The 27,142-nt window shown below is 36.2% G+C and overlaps 1 protein-coding gene across 3 annotated transcripts in view; it reads left to right on the plus strand.

Annotated features, from left to right (window-relative positions):
* Positions 1-27,142, plus strand: part of LOC106466421 (cytospin-A-like) — a 56,260-nt gene that overhangs the window by 14,039 nt on the left and 15,079 nt on the right. For all 3 annotated transcript variants that reach the window (XM_022394426.1, XM_022394427.1, XM_022394428.1), the window contains 7 exons: positions 6,090-6,307; positions 9,843-10,104; positions 11,974-12,240; positions 16,499-16,687; positions 20,058-20,327; positions 25,073-25,234; positions 25,689-25,926. In XM_022394426.1, the coding sequence (XP_022250134.1) occupies positions 6,090-6,307; positions 9,843-10,104; positions 11,974-12,240; positions 16,499-16,687; positions 20,058-20,327; positions 25,073-25,234; positions 25,689-25,926 (1,606 nt within the window). The remainder of the gene's footprint in view (positions 1-6,089; positions 6,308-9,842; positions 10,105-11,973; positions 12,241-16,498; positions 16,688-20,057; positions 20,328-25,072; positions 25,235-25,688; positions 25,927-27,142) is intronic.

Here is a 27,142-nt window from a genome sequence, read left to right on the forward strand (position 1 = left end):
GGGTGCATCTTATACACCGGTGTGTCTTATATTCCGAAAAATATGGTAAATTAATTATCCATATGTATTGTGCTGAATAAGAAGTATTTAAAGGAGAAAGAAAGAATGCTAGTAATAAAATAATTATAGCCACCCCAAAATCTTGATGCTAAACCAATTTATAATTTTTCATACACCTATACCAGATGAAAAGTAAATTTTGTAAAAGAAAAACAAGCTAATCTTTGGCAGCTTTGAGAGATTGTACAGTAAAAGTGAAAAGAAATAATTGCATAATTTAATATTTCAATCAAACAACCCTTAACTTTAGCAAACATTCTTGCAAAACTTGAGTGGTAATACGTTGGATGTAAACTTGTAATCAGCACTCTAGTCATTAAAGCTTCACCTTATGAGTTCACAGAATAACTAGCTAATGAAAACCTAATTATTAAAGCTTCATTATGGTATCAGAAAATATGTTATTCTTAATCAAAACTGTCAGATCATTGCAGCTTCAGCATATAAAAACAGGTTGCAATATGGTACTTCCCTCCATTTACAAGATTAGCTATTCTCATTCATTGTTGCCCTCTATATGCAAACTTTTTCTTTATGTATGCCACAAGCCTTCCACTCCCTCCTACTGGAATCAAGTGATTCTAACATGTCTTTCATGTAAATCATCATGTGCCACCTCTCCATCAATAGGAGCACAGTATAGTCACATGACGCATGTGACTCCCTCTATGCGCCTCTACCGAACTATCACTTCTCGTTTGACAGTGCTTGTTTTCAGACATGTTTCTTTTTTTTTTTACTTGATTTAAACAGTTTGAGATACAGTTTCTTTTCGAAGTGGTTATACTTTATAAACTACCCAGTTTTCTTTCAATTTACCTTAATTCTAACTCATTATAATCACCTTTTTTTTTTAAATACAATCACCTTTATGTCGACGCTTGAAGCATGAGTTCCGAAGTCAGTGTCACCACTTCAGGTGTCTCAATTTCAACAGGCACTTTAGCTCAGGCATCAGGTGCAGGTGACCCGACGGGAAGATTATCAATGATTATTTGCAGGGAGATAGAATGTTACCTGGGTCAATCTCTATCTCCTGACATTTGCCCCACTTCCTCCTGGACATGTTGAACCTGTTCAAGCTGATGTGGACTTCAGTCGCCTGTTTCCACCTTCTAATTTTGCCATGCCTTCCCATACCTCTCCTGAGGATTCAGTTCAGCCTTCCATTGTTTTTTCGGACTTTATTTCTCAAGTATGTGATATTTTATCCCTCACTCCCATTTCTTATGATCCACACCCTTCCTTACAGCATGAACATTCTTCCCAGCCCTATTTAGTTTTTATCCCCCCCCCCTGACATTCAGGTCCATGCTGAACAATTTGCCTCACAGTTAAATGACAGTGTTAGCATACCTCACCCCCATTGGCTTTGGATCAGTCTGCCCTCACTTTTCATCATGCTGACTGTCATTACCTTGACCAGCAACTGTTTGGTTCTGTTTCACCTCTTTTGGGGATGGGCCCAAATCTCCTATCAGTTTAACCCATGCCTAATTTCCTCTTACACTCACGACTCCTTTGCAGTATCTTTCTGCTATTCATTTTCTATCTGAGGTACTTCACAGAAATCCTGAGGTGTTTTCTGAAGACATCCTCTCCCTCCTTACTTCCAAGTTGGCTCGTTTGTCGTCTTTGACTCTGGCTTTATATACGTGGTTTCTCTGTTGTTGGGACCTTCTGGGCTGGGATGCTGTCTTATCGAGGGCCCATTCACTTACACCTCATCTCCAGGATTTATGTGTGGTCCCATTTATCGTCTGTGATATGATCCCAGAGTCTATAGAATCTCGGGAGGCATCAGTCCAATAACAGTCTACCCTTTTCCATCTTGTAGCCTGTTTATCTCAGTTGGAGCCAAATGTGGTACCTATTATGGTTTCTTGTCCAGCTCTTACCTGTCCCTCCTCCGTCAACGATGCACATCATGTCATCAACAGTAGCGGTGACTACCTGTTGGGCTGTAATCCAGTGGGAACTTGACTTGCAGCCTTTCTCAATCAATGGCACCCTTTAATCAATGATGTTTGGGTTCTTCAAGTTTTGTCAGAAGCATTCAAGATCCCATTTCTTGCCATGACTCCCATGTCTCCTGTACCAATTTCCTTCCCTCCAACCAGGGATCCTGTTGTTTGTCAGTATCTATCAGAGGCAGTTTAGGACCTCCTCATTCAACAGGCTATCGAACCCGTTCCCCATTATTCATCGGGTTTTTACTCCCGAATATTTGATGTTCCCAAGAAAATTGGGGACTGGAGGCCTGTCATCGATTTGTCTGGCTTCAATTGCTTTGTTCACCTTCCCCATTTTACCATGGAGTCCTATGTTACCCTCCAGTAGTCATTTTCTCCAGGTTTATGGATGACTAAGATGGATGTTACCAATGCTTACCTGCATATTCCAGTCTCAGCATAGCCAGATGGTTAGGGTGCTCGACTCTCAATCTGTGGGTCGCGGGTTTGAATCCCCATCTAACCAAACATGCTCGCCCTTTCAGTCATGGGGGCATTATAATGTGATGGTCAATCTTACTATTTGTTGGTAAAAGAGTAGCCCAAGAGGTGGCAGTGGGTGGTGTCTTCCCTCTAGTCTTACACTGCTAAATTAGGGATGACTAGTGCAGATATCCCTTGTGTAGCTTTGCACGAAATTCATAACAAACCCAGTCTCACCATGGTCTCGTCCATATCTTTGGTTCATCTATCACAGGTGGTGTACCAGTTTCGTTCTCAACTATTCAGGCTTGCATCTGCACCTTATGTTTTCTGTCGGGTGGTCAGGGCTTTTGCTGTTCATGTTGATGCCCTGGTGCTGTGTTTCCATTATCATATGGATGATTGGCTTCTTCTGGCCCATTTCAAACTGAAGTTAGTCAGTCGTACTCGTCAGCTCCTTAAAGTGGCTGCTTGGGTGTGGTGGTTAATAAAATTGGGGAAGTCCTACCTCCATCCTACCCAATACCTTGTCCATTTGAGTGTCTTTTTCAACACTCATCTCAGTCTGGCCCAACCTTCTCCTCTCCAACTTCATTACATGAAAATGTTAGTTTGCCATGCCCTGTCTGCTCCCTCACTTTCTGCATACAAGGTTCTATCACTTTTGGGGATGTGGTCTTCCATGACACCACTGGTCTCCCTAGGTCATGTACATATGTGTTTCCTACAGTGGACTCTGCACAATCAATGGAACCTTGCTTATGATACCTTGGCTGTTCCTATTACACTTCCTCCTTCCCTAGTGAACGATCTGCTTTGGTGGTTGGACAAGACTCGTACATCGGCAGGTGTCCCGCTTTTTCTCCTCTTCATCCAGATTTACATCTGTTTATGGATGCATCCTTTCAGGGCTGAGGTGCACGAATTGATCACCAGGAGGCTTTAGGTTGTTGGTCTTTCAACAAGCAGTCCTTACATATCAACATCCTTGAGCTTCTAGCCATCCATTGGGCTTTGGATCACCTCCTATCTCTCACCCGACATTGTCTGCTGATGATTCATTCTGACAATTTGACAGTGGTAGCATATATCAATCACCAAGGTGGCACTCGGGCCAAGATCCCTCTGTTTTCATATGTTGGATCTCCTCTACTTTTGACTATTTCCCTTCCCTCTATCTCTCAGGTGTATCCTTGTCCTTATCTGGATAGACTACTATGTCCTGTGTGTGCCATTCTTTGCTATATTGCCTGCACATCTTCCTTCATGGTTCCCATTCCTGACTCTTTATCCCGTGGCAGTCTTCTTCATCTAGTGATCTGTCCCTTTTTACCCTCACCAATTGGGTTTGTTGTTTGATCCAGTTGGTTTATTTCTCATTGTCCCTTTCCCACAGGAATTTTTCAGAGTTACTTCTCATCAAAATCGACACCTCACCTTTTCCCTCACTTCTTGTCAGCCATTGGAGGAAATCCTGCAATTGGGCATGTAGACCACACCTAACACACTCATCTCCCATTATTGATATCATATTGCAGTTTTGGCTCTCTCGGATTTTTGCCTTCCACCTGTGGCTGTTCTTCAAGTTTCGGTGTGACCGTAAAACTAGGTGAGTCTATATTAATGCTTTCTTTTATTTTAGGGGCCCATTCTTTATACATTCATCACATGGATCCCACTCTGTGGCTAGTGATGCCTGACTAGGTATTCTACAATTCCAAATCTGCACTTTACAGCCATGTTGACTCATACTTTCCATTCCATGGCTTTGTAATTGAGATGAGGTGTTTCACAAGATTGCTTGAAGGTAAATAACCTTGCGATTTTCGCTTTAAAAACTTGCCCTTTCCAGACCTTACCCCCCATGGACTTCATGGGTGAAGCAGAAGGGGATGGTTGCCCATCCCTGCCATGCCTTGATTGAATAAATCAGGCTGGTCTGATTTTTGTGATCACCCATTGCACTGTCTCAGGTGATGATGTTCCTTTGGATTCTCCTATGCATTGTCATTCCCCTTTTTTCAAGTGGAGTATGGGAGTCCTTACCACTTACCAGTTCTAAGCTTCTGGGGTGCTCAACCATGGAGACACCCTGCTGAATGTGTTCCACACAAAATAGACAATACTATTCAGTATAGAGTAGGGCAGTGGTGTTATGCTGGTGTAGACGATGTGCTATCCTCCAATATGCATTATCCAATTACTACGGAGACATCGATTTTCAGTTCACCCCTTCAATTGGAAGCTCTCATTCTTCCCCCATGCAGATGCTGGAACCCCACAGCTGAGTTTTGGATTTAGAATGAACCAATCAACATAAGTCCTCATGCATGTTCAAAGTAGTCTATCTTCCTCCCTCGATTGTGCTCCCCCTGTGGGAAGCTGGGGTAAGGGGAATTGTTCCTGTTCTTTCCTTTGCTATCTCTTGTGTACCTTTGTCTGAGGATGTTATTGTTTATCAGATGGTTCCAATCAGTTTCACTGTTGGAGGAGTATATTTTGTTTACATAGACATCCTTTTGATACTGGATGTTGGGTTCCCAGATCAAGATATTCCTTAAATTAATTTGTTGCTCTGGGGTTGGAATGGTTTTAGATTTCTTCCAGTATCTGGGGCTTGAGGTGAAGATAGTATGATCCTCATTCTACCCCTGTGTGGATATTGGTTCCAAGCATGGGTTTTGGATGTAGTTGACTTACCGAGTATGGTCCATTGCAGCCTAGCCAATCTAAACCATGAGGTTTAATTTTCTGCTTGGTAAGATTGACTTGCATACATCTATTTAAGGATTTAGATAATTATCCTCCCTCAATTCTCTCCCACTTGGATGTGCTTCTCTCCTTTTTCCACCCTTTTTCTCCATTCTTTATGGATAAGTGAAGAGAATACCTGGTCAGAAATGGAATGGATCCCCCTTCAGATCTTCTAATCTGACTCTCTTATTTATGGAAGTATCCGTCAGACACTTTCGAGGGGGTATGTCTGTTTTTCCTTCGCACCGGTCCCTCCTCCTAATCTAGCTAATCTTGTGAGAAGAGGGAAGTACCATATCGGAAGTTATAATTTTCCTATACTGAAAATGAATTTTTGATAGGAGCTTCCCTCTTCTCACACTTCCCACGCATCCTTCTCATACTCTTCCAGTGTTTACATCTTCTGCCAAACTTCAAAGTGATAGTTTGGTAGAGGCACATAGAGGGAGTTGCATGCATCATGTGAGTATACCATGCTCCTATTGGCAGAGAGATGACGCATAATGATTTACGTGAGAGACACGTTGGAATCACTTGAACAGGGGAACAGAAGGCTTGTGGCATGCATAAAGTAAAAGTTTGCATATAGAGGGCAGCAGTGAACGAGAATAGCTAATCTTGTGAGTGTAGGGAAGTATCTGTTGGAAATACATTGTCAGTATAAGAAAATTATAACATATGCCAAAAACTTAAGCTCACTAATTTTTACTTCAATTACATGGTATTATTTGTTGGATGTAGGCACTAGTGAGCAGTTTTATTGAGTTCAAGTAATTTCTTTGTTCAGTATTAATATCTCCTTATTTTATGGTGGAAGTTTTATTTGTCCATTGCTTTCAGACATGTCCAGTTCCAGGAACTTCTGGACAAGACCCTGGAAAGCCTAGAAGAGTGAATAGTCCTGACCAAGAATCAGAACCAGGAGAGGCATGTGGTGTTACACTTCCTGTTGGACGTCCTTTGGCTGAGTGGGATAAAATGAGCTGTAGCAGTGTCAGTGAGATGTCATTGTCTTGCTTACAAGATCGCATCATGCAGATGGAAGAAACACAATACAGGTATTCTTTTTACTCATTTTAACTATTTTATAAGTATTTTAAAACTAAAGAGAATGATACTTTTTTGTAACTTTTTTGCTTGCCTACAAGATTGTATAATATAAGTGAAAGAAACACAATACAGATATCTTGGTCACTTACTGCTACTACTTCCTGGGTATCTAAAACTAACTCGGCTTATAAATTTAAAATGCAATAAAATGTTTTAAGAAAACCATTAGATCAGTTTACCATCCACTTTAGCTGCTTGACTTTCATCCAAAATATTTCTTAAATGATACAAATGTATGGGCCTGAAAAAAGAACCTTACTTATTTACAATTAACTTTGCATGTTACAATAAAATATGCTATTGTTTATAACAAAATTAATAAAAAATGATGTACTACAAATGTAATAAGAACCTGAATAAAATGCAAACAACACATCAGATTGATAACCAAAAATTTCTGGAATGGCCCTTGAAATGTGCTTATTTAAAATCTTTTTGCTATGTGGACATTCAAGTCATGTATCCAGTAATTACTTCTAGTTCTACTACGCTCCAGTAAAATCAAGTCTCAGATCTTTTTTGCCATTCTTCATATCTGAACTTTCTTGTTGAAACATTAGTTTTGAAGTTATTTTTTTGTCCTTTATAGAATTTCAGTAATGTTCTTGTACCTTAAAAAAAAACGGACCAAAGCTAAATACAGTATTCTAAAGAGGTTTACCAGTCTTATTCAAAATGACAATAACCTTCTCACTCTCTAATCAAAACTTGCATAAATAAAATCCAAACTTTTTTCTTCTTTTCACCATTTACTCTATAAAAGGTTTCAAGCTTTTATCAATAATCATTCTTAAAACCTCATTGTCCTAACACAAATGATCTTCTTATATGAAAGATAAGCTCCTTCCAAGTATTGAAGTCCTAACTGCATTGCTTTACACTTTGTAATTTTGAAACACATTTTCCATGTTCTTGCTCTCTCATTAAACTGTTGAAGATTTTGTAAGTTAAAGAAATGTTTCTAGTAGTGTTAGCTTTACCCAGCATTTCAATATCATGAGCAGATTTGGATAACTCTCTTTTATATATGCTTTACCAAAAAATCATTTTACATTTAATAGAAAGAACTACATCATAAACTTGGCATAGCTTGTCTGCCATATTATAATGAACATGTAGCACTAGATAAATAAGTAAATAACTTACTATGTATGTTAGAATAATAGGTTAGGTTGTCCATACAAATTAAAACCATGAAGGATTTAAGTGAACTTGAAATTAAAAACACCAGTTACAGTAATTGGACTTCACTGATTACTCAGAAAATATAATGTATTTAATACACCAAAATTGAAGTAGGTTTATTAGGCTACACAATTTTAATTATGCTCTTGAGAAATTTTTTTTATAATATATAAGCATTTTCATGACTAACTGAACACAACATGAAGGTTAAAGATAACTAAATTTCAAAGTCTTTTATATTTAAAAATTATCTACTTAGCAGGAAAGTTGATAAGATGAGTTTAAGATCATACTTCAGAATAACTTCATAGCTTTGGGAATTAGCTTCTTTTTTTTCATTGTTCAATATTTAAATGTGTATGTATAGGAATCAAAACTCAGAAGTAATAATGTATATAAAACGCATCAAGTACTTTGATTTCAAGACTGTACTGCTTTTGTAATGTCCACTCCCAATGGCACAGCAGTATGCCTGAGGACAATGGTAGAAACCGGGTTTCGATACCATTAGTGGGCACAGCACAGATAGCCCATTGTGTAGCTTTGTGCTTAACTTCAAAACAAATAATCTTTTCTAATTTCAAACTAATATTGTCCACTTGTCTCAATGTGCAATGGAACAGATAATAGGAACATGGAATAGTAGAACTTACAACATAGTTATGAATCAAAATTACTTTGCTTAACACAGTTTTGCCATCTTTCATTTACCCTCTTTGAGGAATACATGTTCAAAAGTTATAAGCTTCACAATAACATTCAAGTCAAGCCTTGTATCTTCACTTATGTGCATGAATGCAAAATTATTGTTAAAAATGTCTTAAAGAATACACAGAAAATCAATGTCATGCTATACAAAATGTATGTTAAATTATACAAAAATAAAATTGTATTTTGTATCCTTAAATACACGTACTTGTTAGCTGTGTTTGGTTAAATACAGGCATTTTTGGGGCTATTTTCCTACGGTATTCTGTATAATCCTGTATATTTTTGGTAGTGAAACTGAATAAATATAGGGGTCTATCACTTGCTGATTGATAGTTTATAACCAAATACATATATAAGCATGTCAATCAAATTTCATTATTTGAAAAAACAATTCCGTGATGTGTGAAATAAGTTTTGAAAATGTCATGACTGAAAGAAAACTACTATTGACTTAATTTGTGTAAAACATTTAACTTATGGCTAAGTTAACAGGTATTTTTTTTCATGATTGAATTATACGGCAATCCTCTGAAATTATCCTAACTAGCAAGTTTGCTTAAGCTCTTCAGCAGAGTGCAGCACAGTGGTGCATATTTTAACTTCTGCTTTAAACTTCTTTATGTGTGAATATTTTGTTTTGCTGTTAGAATTATTGTGTGTTAAATCATCACATTAATACAATTGATTGTACATATTTTAAAGCATAATAGCTTTCTAGTAAAGAAAGGTAAAGACAAGCAGTGAAGTAAGTGTTGCTATAAAAGACACCATGTTTTATTCAACTTTTACAGTACTGGTCTAAACAAAGATTCAAGATGTCAACAGATAGTATTAAATGGTGACTGTTCAGGAAAAAGCACAGACCATTTTGTGGTACATGAAATTTAAGTTTATTGTTATACAATGTAGTTCTACAAGTACTGTGTACAGGCACCATTGAACAGCACAATTAATCAATGACATAAACAGATCAAGGATATAGTAACTGTGTGTCCTAAAAGGAGCACTAAATGACTGAGTTTAACTAAAGACAGTGTTGCTTTAGTAACTGAATCACTGGAATCATATACCTGAACTTGCTTGAGAATGTTTTCTTTCCATGCTTGGAAGCTGATTGTATTATTGGAAGTCAGGCCTAGAAGTTCAAGGTATTTGTAGGTCACTGATGACTTGTTTTTGTTTTGTCTTTTAGCATAATTGAATGCTAAATAGTTTTTCTTTTTGAAGATTTCTTTTCTCAGTTCCATTTTTAAGTGTTTGATATTTTGCTGTTTTTGTTAAGAAATAATACTCTATTTTCTAAATCTTACTGGTCTTGCACATAGATTTTGAATAAACATTAGTCATCTGATAAACATCCAGTTATACCTATTTCCTCATTTGAATAGACATTCTCTGAACTTTTTTTTATTTACTAAAACAAAAATGTAAATCTTGATAATTTATAAAGTTTGAAGTAGTTAACAATGTTTGTCCTTCTTCTTTTTTTTTGTTTTACAATCCTGTTTATATTTCTTACATAAATAGGCTAATTTTGGTGAGATTCTTGTATTTCTTCATGGTTGCTTTGTGTGATATGTAATGTAGCACCAGTGAAGAGTTACAAGCAACCCTGCAAGAGCTAGCTGATCTTCAGGACCAAGTTTCAGAGCTTCATCTAGAAAATGAACAATTGAGAAATGAAAAAGCTGTCTTACTTGAGTCGTTGTGTTCCCAGACTGAAAAGCTAGAGGAGTGTCGAGAGCAAATTGAACACTTAAAGCACTTGCTTTTTGAGCAATATGAAGATGGTACTGAAAGAACACAGAAAGCATCAGATAAAGAACGGCACATGGTGGAAATACTTAAGGTAAACTAATTAATTTAAGTAAACCGATTTGTCATAATCAGATAATAAATAAAAAGTAAAATGACATATTCATCTGTATTATTAAAGATAAATCAATATTTGTCCCATTAGATGTTATACCTGCTTAATAAGTGTACTCGTTAAACATTTCAGTGACTCTCACCAAATACACTTTTTTATCCATATAGTAATGATAGGATATTCAAATACAAATCAGTTTAATGTGTGCATTATACTTTAGTTATTGAGGTTATATTAACATCTTATTTTTTAAATTACATTACATGTTAAAATCTTACTATAACCCTTGTGCTTTCAACTATTCATGGCATTATATTTCAGCACAATTAAAGTCTACTAGCCACCAGATATGTTATTGTTCAGCAAGTCAACAAACTCTACCAATATCCATCATATGAAAACAGTCCATACTCATAATATTAACAATATATTCTGCCCATTCATGTAAAAGAATAAACCACATCCATCTCATTAAAACAAACTATTGTGATATAGAATATTCTTCTCATCTAAAAACCTATCCTATTTAGAATAAAATCATGATAAATAAATAAATAAATAAATCATGATAATTTCATCAGAAGTGCTAGAAGTAATTGTTGCTTATTCTTCATCTTTGTATTACAAAAATTATACTTTTCCATTGGTAAAATCTTAATATTTTTATGGAAATAGTTTTTATCAAATAGCATGTTGGTGTTATTACATTTTCCAAGTGTTGTTATTGATGTTGGCATAGTAAAGCAGGTTATCTGCTCTGGCCCATGATTAAGCTTGTATAACAAACAAAAATACAAAAAAATTTCATATTAACTGGGTGAAGGAGTATTATTCTGAAGAAGAAGGTAAACTATTTTATAATATTTAAAAACTTTCCTGACATTACAAACAGAAAAAACTAACTCTCCATATTTAAAGTGAGGGATTTAGGAAATGCCATGAAATAAATGATTCTCAAATAACTTACAGTCAGTTTTGCTCTACAGATGTTTAGAAATCAAACGTGCAAACTGTTACAGAGTTTGAAACAAAGATTGAACAAAAACTTTTGCTTGAACTACAAATGAATATTTTAATTGTGATGTTCTTCAACACTGAATGAGTAGCTATAAGGAACATGTACATTGAAGGCTGCGGGCAAACTCGTCAGGACGTTCATGGATAAACTAATTGTTTTTCACCTCATTTATTCATAATTTGTAATATGAATCATCAGTTACTGTATTCCTTTTATTCACTGTATTTATTTAGCTGACAAGTACAATGAGGTAGCAAGAACTAAACACATAAATGACAATTTATTATCAAGAATAGTATAGTCTTTGCAGAAAAAACCTTTAAGTAGACTTTTTCACCTTGATGTTAATAATTAAATTTGTTTTAAACAGTACAAATGTTTAGGGAAAAAATTGCCACATTTGAAACTGGAGAAAAATAACACTTCTGTTAGTGTAGGAAAATTAGAAATTTTGATCCTTTAGGGTTATTACTTTAGCATAGTATTGGAGTAAATAGATAATATTTATTATTCCAGATTATTATTAATATAGATATATATATATATATAGACATACACACTCATGTACACTTTTGTTTGTTTAGTTGAAATGTGATTATCAAATTCATATGTGTGTAAGTGCAATAATAGTTGTAAGTCTGAATGGTTCATTTACGATAACCTAAGGTTAATATTAAGAACTAATTATATGTTGTTTCATGCTATGCTTGTTGTTTTGACAAAGCTTTTTGATATATCTGCTCATACTTGTAAATATATATACATGTTGCAGTCTACTCTAACATTTTGTACAGACATATCAGTGCATTTACATATGATTTCCTTTCCAGAACAGCCAAGCTCAGCAGGAAATACTGATTCTGAAGAAAGATGAATTGACAACAGCTCTGCAAGCAGCCAAAGAGGAAGCACAGGAGCACCAGAAAGAGCAAGAAGTTCTTCATGATCGAATGTGGCTGCTTAGTTCGACAGTCGAGAGTGTGAAGGCTGACAAACAGCTTCTAGACACACAACTTGCAGAAAGTTTAGAGCAACTTTCAGCAAAAAATATAGAAATAAATCAACTTAAATTACAGTTAGAGAGTGAGCAACAAAAGGTAAAGTTAAACAATTCTTCTACATAATTTTATTTTAGAAAATAGCATGCAGTGTTAGTCTTCTCATAAAGAAAAGTCAAATTTTATGATGTTAACAGTCCTACTTCTGTAAAGAGTTATCTGTTATATATGTTGATAAATCTTAAATTTTTATCAAACTCCAATTACTAAGTTTAGTCTCGGGTTTTTAGAGCTTTTCATCACTATCTCACTATTATGATTTAATTGTCAAATTTCAGAGTTATTATTGAACACACTTTCTTAAAACAATAGAAGTACTTATATTTCACCTAATCCACTCTACTTTAAAGGGTATTTCCAGTGATATTTAGACACTTCTGATATAGTATATTACCTCTGCAGACATAATTAGCTAGTCTCGTTCAGTGCTGCCCTCTATATGCAAAACATTTTTGCACATGCCACAAGCCTTGAAGCTCCCACTCATCTGGAAATGAATGATTCCAATGTGCCTCACATGCAAATCATCATGCAAAAACCCTCCACCAATAAGTGTGCGACATACTCTTTTGATGCATGTGACTCTTCTATTCAATTCTATTGAACTAGCACTTCTCATTTGGCAGTACTCATGTTGTAATGTTTAGTTGGTTTGTGTTTTCTTCAAGTGTTTTATTTTAATTTTTTCCATATCTTTGTAGTAAGTTCTTTCAAACAAGTTTACTCTGTATTATAAAATAGCAATATTTGTAACATGTCGAGTTATTCCATAGTGGAATTATTTTATGTTTTTATCTGGTTATGGAGATTGATCATCCAATGAGCTGACCTTTGTCAGGCCTTACCTCGAATTTGGAGACCCACACATTTTGACATACAGTCTGCTGACTTTGGAAAGACAAGACATTATAGTGTTATGGTTTTGAATAATTTTATTTTTAATATTATTGTCCATAGTTATTTGAGTTCTATAACATAAGTTGCGTTAGATTGGTCAATACTCATAATGCAGTTGAGGTTAGAAATTAGACTTAGTTGTACCTTTTCTCATATACCACTGATATCAGGGGTCTTTTTTATTTTAGGATTGCCTGTAATTCATTTTACTGATACATCAATCATTCATTTAACTGTATTGTTTTTCTTCCATACATCACGTCTCATGCATAGATTATTGTTTATACACACTTATTTCATTAAATAAATGAACATTTATTTCATTTTTGTGATTATTTATCTTTTATACTTCTTCATTATAACTTGGTTTATGTAGAACCCTTGGGTCAAGATCTACACTAACTTTTTCTCTCATTATTGTACATACTTATTGTTAAGTTAAGATTTTTATTTTAGAGCTTAGTGATATCCTTTGTCCTGCACTTTTCGATTAGGCTTATTACATGTCTGTTATTTTTGGTTTACCTGTAATTCTTCGTACGGGTTAATCACTAATTAACTTAGGCAAGTGTCTGTTAATTTTGGTTTGCCCATGGTTATATTTCCGGGTTAATTGATAGTTAGGTTAACTATTTTGTTTTCTTCAACACATAACATGTATTACATATGTTTATTTCACTATACAATTTCTTACCATTAATTTCTTAAATTTTATAATTTATACTTCTTCCCCTTAATTTCATTTGTGTGGGACCCTGGGGGCTGGGGTCCACATTATTTGCTCCCAATAGTGCACGTCTTCCTCCTATAATGGCTGAACCCATTTCAGACAGGCTAGATTAAGTCAGTTTTCCTTCACTTTATCATGGATTGCATTCCAGGCCTCTACTGCAGAATATGCTAGGCCTATCCCAGTTTTTTTTGGTTTTAGATATGTTTCATGTTATATTCCCCTTCTCCTGACATTGTTTCATGATGTTTTTTTTGTCTCTCTTTTGAGAGTGGGTACTTGCAAGCCTCGCCCTATACAGGCTTTACTTCTTTTTGCATTAGCTTACCATCAGACAGATGTTTTTCTTGAATTTTATGTGCTTTGAATCTCTGATAATCCTATCTATTTTCTCCCCTACCTAGTTTTTCAGCTTCGTATTACCCTATCTACTCTCCTACAGGTAATGTTTACCTTCCACATCCTTTCTTAGGTGCTCCACCTATATATATAGGGATTTTCATAGGATACCTTCTCCTTCTTCCCTCCATGTTAAAGCATTTGCCATCTTTAGTTGTTTCCCTCCACATGTGGCTTCTTTACTTTTGGGATCATCTTTGGTGGGACACTGGTGTTTGTTTACCAACGGGGACTTAAGGTCAGATCTTTTACTCCAACAGTCCATTTTTTGGGCTTCCTCCTGTACATTTAGCGTCACGTGGGACATCTGCCATGTTATATTCAATTTCATTTAGTTGCTCTTTTGTTTTATTCTGAGATATTGTCATCTTTATTCTCTCACATGTTTGGCAACTTCCCATCCTTTACCTGTCCTACTTACAGACTTTCTCCATTCGTCTTGTATACTCGATGCTGATTGGGGTTCTGGAACAATTGGTCCTGCCTAATCACTTCTTAGGGTCTTCTCCATTTTTATATGTAGTCTTTGATTACATTTGGGATAGCTATTTCTGCATGTCTGGGATTGCCCAGGTTATGCATTCTTAATTTCCATTTCTTCGGATGCTGTCTTAAGTTTTGTCACCACGTGACTCAGTCCCAGTTTCGTGCCTTGTCTTTTGGACTTGTTTCAGTTCAATATATATATAAACAAAACCATTCAGTTGAGAGTTGGGTGGTGGTGGTGTTCTGCTGGTGTAGATGACGAGATGTCCTTCACTATGTAGCATTAGAGAGCCATCAAAATTGCAGTTCAGCCTTTCTGTTTGGATCCCTCATCCTACCCCTACGTGGATGTCAGTTCCCAGTGCCTTAGTTTTGTATTTAGAGCTGAACCAATCAATATAAGTCCTCACACATGTATTACAGATGGCTCTATTCCCTCACTCAATTATACTTTTTTACTCCATCTGTGTTGTGGGTCATGGTGGAGGTACTTGCAGATTAATACAGTTCTTCCCCTTCCTCCAATGTCCTTATTATTCCGAGGATTTTACTGCGCTTGGGTTTGTTTCTGTCATTTTGATTTTGAGTGAGATGATTTACTTTACACAGGCATCTTTTTGATGCCAGATATCAGTTCCTGGATCAATTAATCAATTTCTCACATTTCTGTCATGTGTCCCATTCTTAGGTTGGGGGGTATAAGATTCCTTCTGGTCTCATGAACTTGAGGTGAAGACGGTATGATCCTTTTTCCTACCTCCACATGTATGTCGGTTCCCAGTGACCTGGGTTTTGAATTGTAGTTGACTTGCCAGCGGTATGATCCTCTTTCCTCCCTTACATGGATGTCATTCCCAGTGGCCAGGTTTTGGATTGTACTTGACTTACCGACGGTATATGATCCTAAGCCTACCCCCTCGTGGATGTTGGTTCTTGGTGTCCTGAGTTTTGGATGTAGTTGACTTGTCATGTACAGTCACATCCTAGCCACTCTACACCTGGAGGCACATCCTTTTCATTTGACCCACTTTTATGTATTATAAGAATTGAGATTCATGTATCATGTGGTTCAGATCCCTATCCAACCATAGTTCTCTCCCTGTTGGATATGCTCCTCCTATTATTACCCATATCTACGACACCTTTTTCCACAGTGGGTGAAGAGTGAAATGGTGCGGTTTCTCACGTATGATCTTTGACTCAGAAGATCTCTTTGGGAGTGTCCTTCAGATGCTTCTTTGTCTCTTGCACAGGTCTCTCCACCTGTTCACTGTGGGATTCCAGCTATTTATGTGAACGTAGGTAATGTACCGTATTGGAAGTTTGATTTTCCTAAACTGAAAATGTACTTCCGATAGGTACTTACATCTTCTCACATTTCCCACCCTTCCTCACCACTGAAAACCAGTGCTTTCATTTTCTGCCTAAACTCGTAGTGATAGTTTGGTAGAATTGAATAAAGGGAGTCGCATGCATCAAGAGAGTATGTCGCACTTATTGATGGAGGTTTGTCGCATGATGATTTGTATGTGAGACACATTGGAATCATTCAATTCCTGATGAGTAGGAGCTTCAAAGCTTGTGGCATGTGCAAAAAATGGATGTAGAGGGCAGCACTGAACGAGAACAGCTATTTATGTTTTCAGAGTATGAATTTTGATGAATATAAAAACATTTCAATACAAATGCTATCATATCCAAAGTGAGGAGGAGAGTAATAAGTATTTTACTTTCTTGACAGTATGAGAAAAATTTACTTTGCTGTTTTGAATTTGTGAATTGTAGGTGCAGGAGCTTCACCGTGAAAAAAATGCAAATGCCACTTCAGAACTAGATGCTTTGCTTAAGGAAGCAAGGAAAGACAAAGAAAGAGTAGAAGAAAAAGCAATGAAGCTACAGGAACAACTTGCACTGAATCAGAGAGAAACTGAACATTTCAAAGAACAGTTAAGTCATTTACAAGAAGAAACAATGGTGAGTAAAGTATACATTAAAAACTGTGTGCAACTGATGATCTAGCATCACTAGAGTTCGAAGTCTCAATTTACATAAATAAACTGTTTGGGTTCATATGAAATATTATTGCTTTTGAGAAAATTTTTCTTCCTAGGATTACAAAAAACAAAACTGTGGTTGAAAATCAGGGGTTTATTTTTTACTTTAGTGATTTTGTTTCGACTCTTTGACCATATTGCTAGTTTTAGTTTAAAGCACAATACCATAATTGCTAGAAGATATAATGTAACTTTTTTCATAGAGTATTGAATTATATCTAAAAGTATATATATGGTTAACTGAAGAAACTATTTTTATTTTTAAAGTACAGGGGAATTATAAAGGAATTGTCCCACTTCAGAATTCTGTAGTCCCTGTACTATGTGAAGCATAGTGGTTTAGCACAGGTGAGACAAGTGATCAGTTGAGAATCAATTGAAGCACTTGCAAAATTTTACCAGAGTGATTGTCATCATTGCACAATTTTGATATTACAGACATACAGAGATGACTAACAAACAAACTTATCATTCAAGTGGTTGAAACACAGAGTCAGCTCTCCAGGAATAATGTGGGCTGCATATCATGTGAAGAGAACATGTAGCTGTGCTAGATTGATCCATAAATATGAGGAAAGATGGTGCATATGTAATATATGCCATTTTCTAAAATCTGCAATTCCCATGGAAAAAATTGCTGATTTTGCTCATAAACAGTTCCTTGCATGACTGAATGTGGACAGCCATTGGCCTCAGATCATCCTCTGGACTGATGAGGCCCACTTCAATCTGAGGGAGCCATCATCACATGGAACTCCATGACCTAATAAAGTGAGTCATCATACAGCATTTCAGTAACTCTACATGATATGAAGATGACTGTGTGGTTTCATAACAGGCTTTCTTCTTGGTCTGTACTTTTTTTGAAGAAGCGACACCACATGTTTTAAAGACTTGCACACTGAATATGGCGAAATCCTAGCTGCAGCAACAATAGCTAGTCATCACTGTAGTGTGTATTCAAGATGTTAACCCTCTTCAAATCAAGTACCAGGTCAAACATTTATTACAGGTATACTTTGTTGAAGACAGGGTCACCTTTCTTTACTTTCAACGTGCATAGACTTTGCATTTCTCAGTCTTTTATAAATTAGCAGATTTCTGATTATACGGTCATTTAAAGTTGTGCTTGTACTTGGGCAGTCAATGCACCATTTCTGACCTAAAAATGCTCTAATAACAGTGGTTGTATTCATAACAGATGAAATGATGCTGGCAGTGGTAAAATTCACATTTACATATATGCACTGCTTTCAGTTTTGGGATTTTGTTTGTGAGAACATTTAACATGGCTTTAATGCAAATTATGAGTTGATGGTATGAGGGCTGTCTTGTCAATTAAACCAACAAGATATTTGTCAAGGGAACCAAAGTTTGAGATGCACTACTTATTTTTTTTAGGTACTATCAGACCACAGTAAAGTTTAAAGGAAATTGGGATATTTTCTTTTACATAATGATTATTTAATATTTCATCCCAACATTAGATTTTACTTTTATGCAGGCATACATAGGTTTAGTACATAATAATACAATGATTTTGGAGCCTCCTCATGTCATTACAGTCCATGTTGCCATATCTGGTCATGAAGATGATGGTTTCCTAGTGTCACTTTAAACAGAAAAACTGAACATAGATCAACAGATGCTGCACCCAGTGACTTTACTGTTATTTCTTCATATGGAATAGCATGGATACCCATTTCATTCTCCAGCTGCTCGAGGTGTGTGACAGTTGATCATATATCTTATATGTTCAACTTCTTTACATATGATTTTGTTGCTTTTCCAGACAAAGATTCTTCTTGATTATGTTGTGTACTGTTGCCTGAGGCAAGTGGATGGCTTTTACCACTGACCTATGTGTTTGAAAATTGAAAATTCTTACCTGTTACAAGATACAGAATTCTACATAACATGTCTGGGATACAGCTTTTTGCAGGTCTCTTCTTGGGCGGTCCTGGTATCCTAAGTTGATTCATATTTCTTTGTTTTCCAGTGCCATTAAGTACAAGGAATATAATCATTCTAGAAATTTTAAATCCTCAATCTGAACCCATTACAGATAAAAGAAACTCAAGAACAAATGTCAGTGAATTTTAAAAATTTCCGAGTGAAGTACAGAATCAATTACAAGGACTGAAAAAGAATTTAGTTTAAACCAAGAAAAATATAATATAGAAATGCGGTTTTCTCTGTTACAAATATAAGTATTTTAAATCCCCAATCTAAACACATATTTATGATTTGATCTTGAGTGTATCAATACTTTGCATTGGATTATATTATATGCCTTTCTCAAAATTGATCAGTTTTGGTGACATCACACTACCTATGAAATGTCAATCAATGAGAAACTGTAGCTCTAACATTTGATATTCCACCATAAATTTATACTGACTGTGATTGTCACGTGACTTGCTGATTTGCATATTCAAAGTCATTTTAATAACCCCCCTCTATATTAACAGTGTGGCCAGAGACTTAAAAGTTAAATGCTCATTACTTTCTATGAAAGATGTTTAATTACTAAAGTGCTTTGAAAAGTATCATGAGTATAATAATTGATGTAAAATTCTGCTATTTATAACATTATGGAGAATAACATTGGGAAGAGGAGAAAACCCAGGGGTACCAAATTGGTATTAAGTTACATAAATTTGATGTGTATTTATGTGTTGCTTACACCCATAAGAGTGATGGAATAGTTGATTAGAGGAAATTTAAAGGGAATCCTTTCCCCTTGGTTTAGGGTGTCAGTCTTTAATCTGGTGATGGGTGCCCAGATGTGGTATATGCTGATTTCCCATATGTCACTCATCATAAATATGTAATGGCAGCATTGTACAATCACTTTCAATTCATCCTGTACTTCTTTTTTGTTAAAATGAAAACACCAATAACCATAGAAGAAAATAAGCAAAGCCAAAACATCGGTATTTTTATACTGCAGAGATCTACATGAGTTTATAATGGACAAGTTGAAACTTACTCAGAGAAAATAAATAATTTATATAAAGAAATAGCACAAACAAATTAGAGGAAGAAAAACTAAATTACATAAGCTGAGTTTTTTAATTAAGAGCTTCTTTAAGTACTTTTTTGAAAGATACTTTCTTTTGTAACAAAAGTGGGTAAACAAAGAAAACTAAACTAATAAAAAAGCTTTGGCATTGAAATATAATACATAACACAGTTGTTAGTTGTTAGTTGAATGATAACACTGGCCCTAATCTTTACACTTTTAAATAATTGTTTAGTAAGGTTCTAAATATTAAGTGATTCTGCAGGTGATAAAGAACAATGCAAAGAAGGAAGTATCAGACCTAAAGTATAAAATAGAACAGCTAGAGGTTGAGAAGGTTGCAGCACAGAAGAGGTTAGAGTTCTTAGATGATGCACTTCATCAGGCGGAACTAAAGTGTCAGCACTACCTCGAAGATAAAAGAGAATTGAGAGCAAATGTCAGTGAACTGCAAAAATCCCTGAGTGAAGTACAGAATCAGTTCCAAGATTTGAAAAAGAATTTAGATGAAACCAAGAAAAAATATAATATAGAAGTAAGATTTTTCTGTTACAAACATAGTTCAATGAGGGTTTAAATTACACAAAACAAGAAGGAATTTTGTTTAGCTTAATTGGAACAGATTACAAAGTTTTTAAAGATATTGAAAAGTCAAGAATTACCTGGAAGAACTTTCTTTTTGGTGGTCTTTAATCATAACTTTTAACATCACTTTAAAGAAAACTATATCTGTTCATAGTATTAAAATAAAATTAGTTAGTAGAATTAAAGATGTTTTATTTTACTTCATTTTTTTTTACCAACATCCAGTATAAACAGTTATGATAACGTAATTCCGATATGGTACATTACCTCTGATCATAGATGTAGCTATTCTTGTTCAGTGCTGCCCTCTATATGCAAAAGTTTTTTTGCATGCCATAAGCCTTGAGCTCCCACGTACCCCCATGATCAACGTGGTTTAACTGCATCTCACACTTAAATCATCATGCGACAACCCTTCACCAATAGGAATGCAGCACATCCTCCTGATGGATGTGACTCCCTCTGTTAGATTCTACCAAACTATCATTTCTCGTTTGGCAGTGCTCGTATCAAGAAGTTTTTCATTGTGCTTTTCAATCATGTCTTTTTTTAAACTTGTGCATTTTTTAGATGTTTTTCAATGTTGATTGAACTATTTTGTAATTTATTCCAAAGTGGAATTGTTATTCTCATTTACCAAACATTTGTGAATATAAGGATAACTTACTTTTTTTTCTAGTTTTTCATTTATTTATTCTAACACAGGTTGCATTTGGTTATTCATCTTTAAAGATGAATACCAAAGTTCAAGTTACCACTTCAGAGGTAATATTAGCTTCCAGCACACTTACACAGGCTGCAGGTATGGGGAACTAGACTGTAGAATTATCAGCTCTCATTCTATGAGAGATTGATCATTATGAGTCAACGTTTTTCTCCTGATGTTGCCAATTTTCCTCCTGAACATGCTAAACATCTTTGGTATGACAAGGAATTTGACAGCCTTTTTCCTCCACCTGATTTTGCTGTGTCTTCCTGTCCCCTACTGCAGAATCAGCTAGGCCTAATACAGCTTTTTTGGTCATTATTTCTTAGGTGCGTTCTATTTTATCAATTTCCCCCCATTTCTTATAATCCTCATCCTTCCTTGTTACATTATACCCCCTCCTCTCAGTATTTGGTATTTCCCCCTCCCCAGATATTATGTTTCATGCAGAGTGTTTTGTATCTCAGATGCGTGAGGGTGCTAGCATTCCTCACCCTCCATGGTCTTTGGATCAGTTTGCTTTAGCCTACCATGAAGCTGAATTTTCATTTATTGATTTTCAACAGTTGGAATTGCTTTTGCCTGTGTGAGGGTTGGACCCTGATCCTCCTGTTCATTTATCCCACACCCAGTTTTTCCATCTTCATCTTCCCCATCGACTCCTACAGTACTTTTCCACCCTCCACCCATTTCTTCAAAGGTCTGTTTTTGGAGATATTCCTGAGACTTTAGAATCCTGTGTGGAGTCTGCGAGACAGCAATCGACACTTTCATCTTTGTTTGATCGATGTCTCATTCTTAGCCTAGACAGCCCCCTCTTACTGTTTCCTGTCCCACTCCTTCCCAGCCTTTACCAGTTCCTACCTCTAGGGGTGTCTTTACTCATATTATTTGATGAAGATGGACCTGTTGCCATCAGTACCATATGAGGTCTCTTCATTGGACTCTGCACAACAAATGGAACCTTGCACAGGATCCCTTGGATGCTCCTATTTCCCTTCATCCTTCCTTTGTTGATGATCTGCATTGATGGTTGGACAAGGCCCATACCTCAGCAGGTGGTCTGCTTCCTCCCCCTTATCTGTATTTGTACATCTTCATGGACACTTCCCTCCATGGTTGGGGGAGTGGATCAATCAGAAGGAAGCTTCAGGTCAGTGGTCTCCAGCTGAAAAGGCTTACCATATCAACATCCTAGAGCTTCTGGCCATACACCACGTTTTGTTTCATTTTCTTCATCTTTCCAGGAATTGTCTTGTTGTGATCCATTCTGTCAATTCTATGGTGGTAGCTTATATCAATCACCAAGGTGGCACCTGTTCTTGTTCTCTTTGTGGTCAAACTTTGGGTCTTTTTTTTGGGCCCACACACTCAGTATTTGTCTCCTTGCGTGTCATGTGCTGGGTGCATTCAACCTTGCCGTGGATTGTCTTTTCCAACCAGACAAATATATTTGACAGAGTGGTCTCTGGACCCACACCTTTTCCAGTGGCTATGCTATCAGTGGAGAACTTCTCACCTAAATGCATTTGCCACACCCCTCAATACCAAGTTACCTCTGTTTTGGTCTCTGGTTCTTCATCCACTTGCACTGGCTGTTGATGCATTCAGGACTGGACCAACAAATATCTTTATGTGTATCCTCCCATCCACCTCCTTCCCAGGGTGATTTTGATCATCCACACCAATCCGTGTCAAGTCCTTCTGATTGCTCCTTACTGGCCAGCACAACCATGGTTTCCATGGCTGCTCCAGCTCCAGTCTTCCCCATAATTACCTCTTCTTCTTACTCCATACCTTCTATGTAAACCTCAGTCATCATATCTTGTTTTTATCCAGTCCTTGGCAAGGAAATCTGGATTGTCATGGCAAGTCATTTCCTTTTTAGCACCTTCCATTTGCCCTAGATATATGGATGTTTATCAATGAAAATGGATCATTTTCTGCCGTTGGGCTTTGGGTTGGGGTTTTTACTTGTTCAACCCACTGTTTCTTTTCTTATGGATTTCCTCCCTTGACTGTTTGATCACAGGTTATCGGGTTGCCTTATCCCACACTTTTTGTTTTCCTTGATACCATAAAGTGCTTATCTCTCCTACCCTCTCACTATTGTTTCTTTCCTTTCAGAATAAATTACCTCCTTGGCATGTGGTCCTTCCTGATTGTGATGTCCATGTGATTCTTCACTGCCTTACTTTACCTCTGCTTGAACTTTTGTCCTTGTGCTCGATTTTTCACTTATCCCTTTAGACTTATTTCCTTCTCCTCTTGGCCTTTGGACATTGTTGGTCAGATTCATTTGCCATTTATATTTCATCTACCCTGTATTATTCCACATACTTTCTCCTTTATCTAGATCGTTCTTTCCTTCCAAAAACTTCGGTGGCTTGTGAGGGTAATTCATCATTCTCGATGATTTTCTTTCCTTCCATTTCTCATCTGTATTCCCGGTCTATTCCAGATAGACTAGTATGTCCCATATGTGCTCTTCATTGTTTTATTGCCTACACAGCTTACTTCCGTGGTTCCTATTCCCGCCTCTTCATTCTATGGCAACTATCCTCTGTTCGTTACTTTCTTCTTCCCCCTTACCAATTGGGTTCAGTTTTTAATTTGATTGGCTTATTCTTCCTTGTCCTTTTCTTCCCTTAATTTGTTCCATGTGTCTTTTCACCAGATTAGTCACCTTACCTTTCTTCTGGCATTTCATGTCCATTGGAGGAAGTTCTTCAATCAAGCATGTGGACCACACCACATACCTTCATTCCCACTATCTGCATAAGATAGCTGTTTCTTCCTCATCAGGTTATTGTCTTCTGTCTGTTACCATTCTTCAGACTTTGGTGTGACTAAGACTGAGTAAGTTACTTTTTTGTGCCCTGTTCACAGATAGGTGGGTAGGATATCTTCCTCCAGACTGCTGAACTTTAGGTGAAGATGGTATGATCCTCTTTCCTGCCCCCACCAGATGACTGAGTTTTGGATTCCAGTTGACTTGCCACTGGTATGATTCTCTTTCCTACCCCCATATGCAGTTTCCCAAATAGGATCCTCTACTGTGAGGATCTCCCCTTTTCAAATGTTCTACTGATGCTTTCGAAGGATGCTTCTTTCTTTCCTTTGCACAAGTCCCCCCACCTATTCAATGTGGGATTCTAGCTATATCTGTGAGAAGAGGTAATGTACTGTATCGAAAGTTATAATTTTTTTTTATACTGAAATGCATATCCGATAAGTACTGACCACTTTCTACCCACTGAAAATCAGTGCTTCCATTTTCTACCAAAACTTGAAGTGATAGTTTGGTAGAATTGAATATAGAGAGTCACATGCATCAGGAGGGTGTGTCGCACTTCTATTGGTGGAGGGTTGTTGCATGATGATTTACATGCAAGACACAGTTGAACCACATTTATCGTGGGGTACATGGGAGCTCAAGGCTTGTGGCATGAAAAAAAAGTTTTCATATAGAGGGCAGCACTGAACAAGAATAGCTATATCTATGAAAGGAGGTAAGTACCTATTGGAAATACATTTTCAGTATAGGAAAATTATAACTTTAAATTAAGTCTGGGTGGAATACAGTATTACCATAAGACTTTAGTTTTATTTACTTGATCATGGTGTACCACCACCATAAAATTTTATTTTTATTTATGCTTTTATTGTATATTGTTTTAAAACTGCAGTTTCCTACACTTGGTCAAGGTATAATACTAGAGAACACTAAATTTTATTTACTGGTCATTTGGAGTGCTCTGAAAAGAATACAGATGGAACTAGTAGTTTGGTAATAATGTTTTGTTTTATCTTAAACATACCACATTTTAGAAGCAAGGAGAAAAATACTTATTATTATTCCCATGATTTATTGTAAAATATTTTAGGATAAATATCGTATGAAACTTAGTATATGGTGGAAAAGTTAGCTAATACAGAGAAGATTAATGTATTTATAGCTTGTTTGTTTGACAATTATCACTAAATAGACAGAGGAGTGGAAGCAGTTCCAAGATGATCTTTTGACCACTGTAAGAGTTGCAAATGACTTTAAAACAGAAGCTCAACAAGAAGTGGAAAGGCTAGAGTCAGATAATAAGCTGTTGAAGGAGAAGACAGAATTTCTAGAAGCAGAACTGCAGAGATTAAAAGTGAGCTTGAATTTTGTCCCTGAAAGAAAGTGATGCTTCAATATTCAGATAGTTAATTTTGAACAAGTTTTATCTAATATTATAAATAAGGATTTATTTATATGATGTACTCTCTACATTTCAGTACTTGTAGCTCAGTTTAAATCCTTTGTCAAGAAGCAACTTCACTTGCAGTAAATGTGTTATACATACTGTATTTTATGGCTTTTTATTTACTGTTGACAAGTTATTCAAAAATTAGACAACATAATCTCATAGTGTCAATAACTATAACTTTAATTAAATTGCTTTTTTTTTGTTTAAAACTTTAGTGTTTGGTTTCAGTGCTGTCAAAATTAAAAAAACATCACATTGAAACTATTTAGATACCTAAAACAGAAAGAATTTTTTATCTATTCTGCACCAGAATGTGAGTTTCAGTAAAACCCTTAACTGCTTTTATTTAATCTTTTAGGTTAAACAAGATATACATTCATCACCACAACAGCAGAAAACAAACTCAATAAGGAACATAGCTATCAATAACAGCCTTTCTGGTTCTGATGTAACTGTTGTTAGCTCTGTGGAACGAGACTTGGCAGCTGCACGCCGACAACTAGGTGCTGTTAAATGGCAAGATTACCGCAGTAGCCCCCAGCTTTCTGTTCGCACTCTCATTGAGTCTATTGAGAATGCTGCCAAACAAGCTAAAGGTGAGTATATTTTGAATTTCATGGTTTAAGATAGCCAAGGTCATCTTTGCCACTGAAGGAGAAATTGCATTGAGATGGTGTTAACATTATGTAAATAATGTGGTAGAGCATTTTAAAAATTGCTTTATTCACTCAGTAATGTTATATTACAAAACATAATAATTTCCCAGGTATTTCAGAAATAATACTTACTTCTTTGTGCAACTAACAGCTATTACCCGATGTGCAACTGCAGTGGAATTTCTTGCACGTGCCGCAAGTCTTGAACAAATTCCCACCCTTACACAACCCTTACTGTTGACAAGTTATTCAAAGATTAAACAACATATTCTCATAGTGTCAATAAGGATAACTTTAATTAAAATGCTGATGGGCCTATGACATAATCATCATAATGCTGTATCCCTCCAATAGTAGGAGGGTGGTGACACAACCTCCATGTTGGTAATCTATCTTTTTTGAGCAACTGTCTATGGTCATAGGCTTATTTTTCCTTTGACGCTGCCTGTGTTCAGACGTGTTATTTTCCTGTTCTTTTTTAGTTTCTAGTTGCTTTGTTTGACTGCCTTTCTTGATTTAGTGCTACATTACTTTTGTCCTCACTGTACTTTTGTTCTGTCCATCTGATTGCAACATCATTTTCTCTGACTGCCACATTTCTTCTTTGTGCTACTTATAATGATTAATGTATAAAAAAGTTTCAGTGCCCAGACATTCCTTTTCAGGCATTTTCTCTGAGTTAGTGGTGACCAGAGGCACATTATCTGTTCATAGATCTTCAGTTCAGTACTTATTTTTTAGTTTGATTAGTAGAGTAATACCTGCCATACGACAGGTCTCAGATTTCAATCCATAGCAAGGTTATGTACACATCATCTAAATGTTACACTGCCAGAATCCTATAGAGCTATGATGGACAACAGTTTAACAAGTTAACTGCTGATGTTTCTCCAACATTATATTCTCACTATCATCCATCACTGCACTTCTCACCTTCCTTCCCATTTATGGTGTAGTTTATTTGCCTCATCAAGAATGAACCAATGATCATATGTTAGTGCTATTGTGCTTGGAGGTTATGTTGCCATTCTATTGGTGGAGAGCTACAGCAATATGACGATTACATCATAGACTGGCACATCACACATAAACACATGTAGGATGGTAGTTTGTTAAAGGAGTGTTGCATGTGCAGCAACTTCCACAGTAGTTGTGC

This window comes from Limulus polyphemus, unplaced genomic scaffold (assembly GCF_000517525.1).
Source record: "Limulus polyphemus unplaced genomic scaffold, Limulus_polyphemus-2.1.2 Scaffold2254, whole genome shotgun sequence".
NCBI lineage: Eukaryota > Metazoa > Arthropoda > Merostomata > Xiphosura > Limulidae > Limulus > Limulus polyphemus.